This window comes from Suricata suricatta, chromosome 12, assembly GCF_006229205.1.
Source record: "Suricata suricatta isolate VVHF042 chromosome 12, meerkat_22Aug2017_6uvM2_HiC, whole genome shotgun sequence".
Taxonomy (NCBI): domain Eukaryota; kingdom Metazoa; phylum Chordata; class Mammalia; order Carnivora; family Herpestidae; genus Suricata; species Suricata suricatta.
In genome coordinates, this window is record NC_043711.1 from 11,943,416 (window position 1) to 11,947,480 (window position 4,065).

Sequence of the window (4,065 nt, forward strand, 5' to 3'; positions counted from 1 at the left end):
GGGGGTGGACCATCTGGATCCCGGCAGATGGGTGGGTGGGTGGTCCGCTGGGTAGTTGGCCGGTTGGTTAAGAGACATCGTGCCGATGCCCAGTCGTGACCTCGCAAAACCCTTTGCAATTTCAGGAGGGCAACAGCCCCCAAGGGAGCAGCCAGGGGGTCAAAATCACCCCGGACCAGCAGAGGAGGAGCAGCTTTTTCCGATGCGTTCTTCTGTGAGGAGCACTGCCTTACGCTGGGCCTCGCTCCGCTGAGCTGACTGTGCCTGTCCTGAGCGAGCCCCTCGCTCGGCCGGGGCCCTCCCCCCAACACTCCCTGCCATGCCGCGGCCACTGGGCCCCTGGCCACCAGACACAGTTGAGAAATTGTTGATTTTAGTAACTGTCTGATCTCTTTCAACTCTGGAGATGGAATAAGTTAAGAATTTGCTATCTTTCTTGTCTGCTGAACGGGCCCTCTCCCCACGTGACCAGAGAGAAGGATGGAGCCGAGACGTGACCGCCAACATCGGCCAACACGGCGGCCCCCCAGAGAGCCCGTCCGCAGCCCCACCACGGAAGCCGGGCCCCCGGAGCCCAGTGACGGTTCCAGGAGTTCTGGGCTCCACACCCCGAGCGAGGCGACGCACGCCGGGCCCACGGAGCATCCGCCCAGCACCTCTGACGCCTACTTTCTCCTCTTCTGTCAGTTTTGAACAAGTGACAAAACCATTCTCTTCTCCCCTCTTTCTCTTCTGAACTGTCAAGCCAAACCAAAGGGAAGCACAAATTACGGAAATCCTGAGGAAAGAAGCACGGGGTGGCCCTTCCTGTTTCCCGGGCAGGTGCTGGTCTGGAGTCCAGCCAGGCCTCGGGCCTGAGCACCAAGGGGACGCCACGCGTGCCACAGGCGACCCTGGAGACGCAGCCACCCACACACGGTCCGCCGGCGACTGAGGCGTCTCCCTCTGGGCCCCTGGGCAGCCCCCCTCTCCTCTTCCCTCCCGCGGTCTCCAAATCGGACGTTCTTTCTAGCTGAGATTTTTATTTTTCCAGATCTGTAGTGCCATGAAGCGATTCTGTCTTTGGTTCCCAGCGGCAGACCAGGTGCGTGGGGGCGCGTGCGCACCTCTGGCCGGACGTGGCCGAGAGCGTGAGGCAGCGCTCGCCGCAGGCCAAGGCGCCAGGCGCAGACTGACCACAGAGCAGTCAGAGCTGGTTTTGCAGTGCTGCCACCAGGTTCCGTTGTGACAGCTCTGCCCTCCTGGAGAGACTGTGCGGCGGGACCAGGGAGCCAGGTCGGAGAGGCGCCGCCGGGAGCCTTTGTCTTTTCTATTCCTTCTACCCCCGCTCCCCCCCCCAACCCCAAGTCCAAGTCTAAGCCATTGGCATTGTAGTTCCTTCTTTTTTGAATTAAAACCAACATACCAGCAATGGTCTGCTCTCCCCTCAAGTCTTTTAACATGCTCTGTTTACATCGATAAATGCACTTAAGGCAAACAAATTAAAGCTCATTTTAAAGTTAACGGATTTTCTTTTACAGCTTATCTTAGTTCTTAGTTTTAATTTCACCTGTAAAATTATAGATTGGACAGGATCAGAGTTAACAGATTTTTATGTCCACACATTCCCCATGGACACACAGAGTGGCCAGGTGTTGGGTCGAGGGTCCTCCGGCCTGGGGTGAGCGCTGCCTGGGTGGCTCATGCGGTTTACCGCCCCGACTCTTTTTCTCGGCTCAGGTCATCATCCCCTGGTTTGTGAGATCAAGCCCCAAATCAGGCTCTGCACTGACGGCGCGGAGCCGGCTTGGGATTCTCACTCTCCCTCTCTGCCTCTCCTCTGCTCTCTCCCTCTCAAAATCAGTAAATAAACTTTAAAAAGTTTTTAAAGCACAGGCGTGGCCGGCAGGGGCCCCTGGACCCTTTCCACGGCTTGCATACCGCGGCTCTTGTCTGCACCTCCAGTGTGCCAGGTTCGTTCCTTCCCCAGGTCTAGACAAGATCCAAGTAGCTCTGAGGAGGTGACACCATGATAGGAGCGCTCTGACCCCAGCCCTGCCCCCATGCCACAGGGAAGCAGGTGTGCGGACGCCCGGAACACCGCATCCCCTGTGGTCACCTGCTTGCTTGACGTCAGACCCCACCACGCCCCCTGAGGTCCTCGTCTCGTTCCCTACTGGCACCCGTCTTGCCAAGCCTCTTTCCTCACCCCAGCACAGCCCCGGGCTGAGCCTCAGTCCCTCCATTTGTCAGGGGCACGATGGTGGTTCCCAGCCCCAAGGATGGCGACCGAGGACAGGAGGCTGGCGCACCTCAGTCCGGGACAGACACGTCTGCACTGAGCGATCAGCTGCTGTCAATGCCGTGCTCACCATCGTTATTATTAGCATCACTGTTTGTCTTGTTCCCAAGAGCAGAACCCACTTCTCTTTTTCACATCTTGTCTCTTAACGGGGCACAAGTCACGTAAATAGCTTGCGGCTCTGAGCTGTAAGTGTTCAACCTCAAGATGCTTCAACTCTGCACCTGCTGCCCCCAACCGAGTCAGGCCGGGGTCCCAGAGCCTCCGTCCTGCCCTAGATGTGGCCTTCTGCTCAGAGAGGGGCTTTGGTGCAGCACCAGGCAGAAAGAGATGACCCCTTGGCTTTTTTTTTTTTAACATTTTATTAATTTTTGAGAGACAGAGAGTGTGAGCAGGGTAGGGTCAGAGAGAGAGAGACACATACAGAATCCAAAGCAAGCTCCAGGCTCTAAGCTGTCAGCACAGAGCCCGATGTGGGGCTCAAACCCACCAACCGTGAGATCATGACCTGAGCCGAAGCCAGACACTCAAACAACTGAGTCACCCAGGCGCCCCCCCCCCCCGCCTTTTGTTTTAATAACAGCTTTATCGAGACCTAATCCACACACCCATCCGCCCACCTGCCGAAGGGCAATCTGGTAGCCCTCAGTGTATTTACAGAGATGTGCAATCGTCAACCTCGGTCCGTTTTAGAACATTCTCTCACCCGGTCCCCATGAGCTATCACTCTCCAGACCCCCTCCTCCAGCCTTCTGGCCACCATCAGTCTTCTTTCTGTCTCTGGATTTGCCTGTTCTGGACATTTCATGTAAATGGAATCATACACTATGTGGCTTTCACTCGGCATAGCTTTCTAGATCCATCATATCGCATCTGTGAAGACTGCTTTGCATGGCTGAATAATAGTCCGCTGAAAGGATGGACCACATTTTTAATCTATTCATTGGCTGATGGGCATTATGGGCATTATGTCCGCCCTTTGGACCCATCAGCTGTTGTCCGTTCCGTGGGCATGCCGGGTTTCTTCCTACCACAGTGCCTTTGCCCTTGCTGTTCCCACTTGTGCAGGCCTTGCCTGCATGTGGACTTCGGCAACAACCATCTCCTCATGGACAGTGGGCTCCAGCAGGGCCGGGACAGTGCCTGTCTTGTCTTCTCCATCTTTCACATCTAGCATGATGCCCACAGTTGGGGTTCAGCCAGTGTTTGTGGAGAGAATGAATTCACAAATAGAATGGAAGCATTGTAGAACGAATAGAAACAGTTGGAAACACTCAGCATTGGCAGAGCCTGGCTGTCCCACCCCTGCCTGTCCCCAGGGCTGAGAAGGCACTGTGGTCCCTACCCAGAGAGCCACCCCACATGGGGCCATCAGAGTCCTACTCACCAGCTGGGGCCTCTGGTGAAAAGCCCAGAATCTGACCCAAGAGGGGAAGGGGCCTTGGACTCCCAGCTCCATATCTCCTGGCTGGTCCTTTCCTGGAAGTCCCCCCAGGGGCCACCTGCCCTGCCCGTTCACAGTTTCGAGGACTGTGATCACCAGGGGCCGGGGGATGATTCTGCTGTGACATCCTCAGGGGAGGCCTTTAGTCTGTATGAGACCACCCCAAGCCGGTCAGGGGAATCAGGATGGAGCTTTCTCTGGTGAGGCCTCAGGCAGCCAGGCCAGAAGTGGCCTGAGACCCCTACGTTTCTGGAGACTGAACTTCATGCCAGTGAGACCCCCCGTGGCCAGGCTTTTTAAGTGACAGGGTGTCTAGGGCAGGTGTGTGCCCTTCCCCCCC

General features: G+C 56.5%; 1 protein-coding gene across 1 annotated transcript in view; it reads left to right on the forward strand.

Moving 5' to 3' along the window:
- The window catches only part of RAB8A (RAB8A, member RAS oncogene family), a 16,045-nt gene extending 14,542 nt beyond the window's left edge, over nt 1-1,503 (forward strand). Inside the window, exon 8 of the mRNA XM_029917351.1 lies at nt 126-1,503. Coding sequence (XP_029773211.1) covers nt 126-218 — 93 coding nt within the window. The 3' untranslated portion in view covers nt 219-1,503. The remainder of the gene's footprint in view (nt 1-125) is intronic.
- Nucleotides 1,504-4,065: the final 2,562 nt, after the last annotated feature.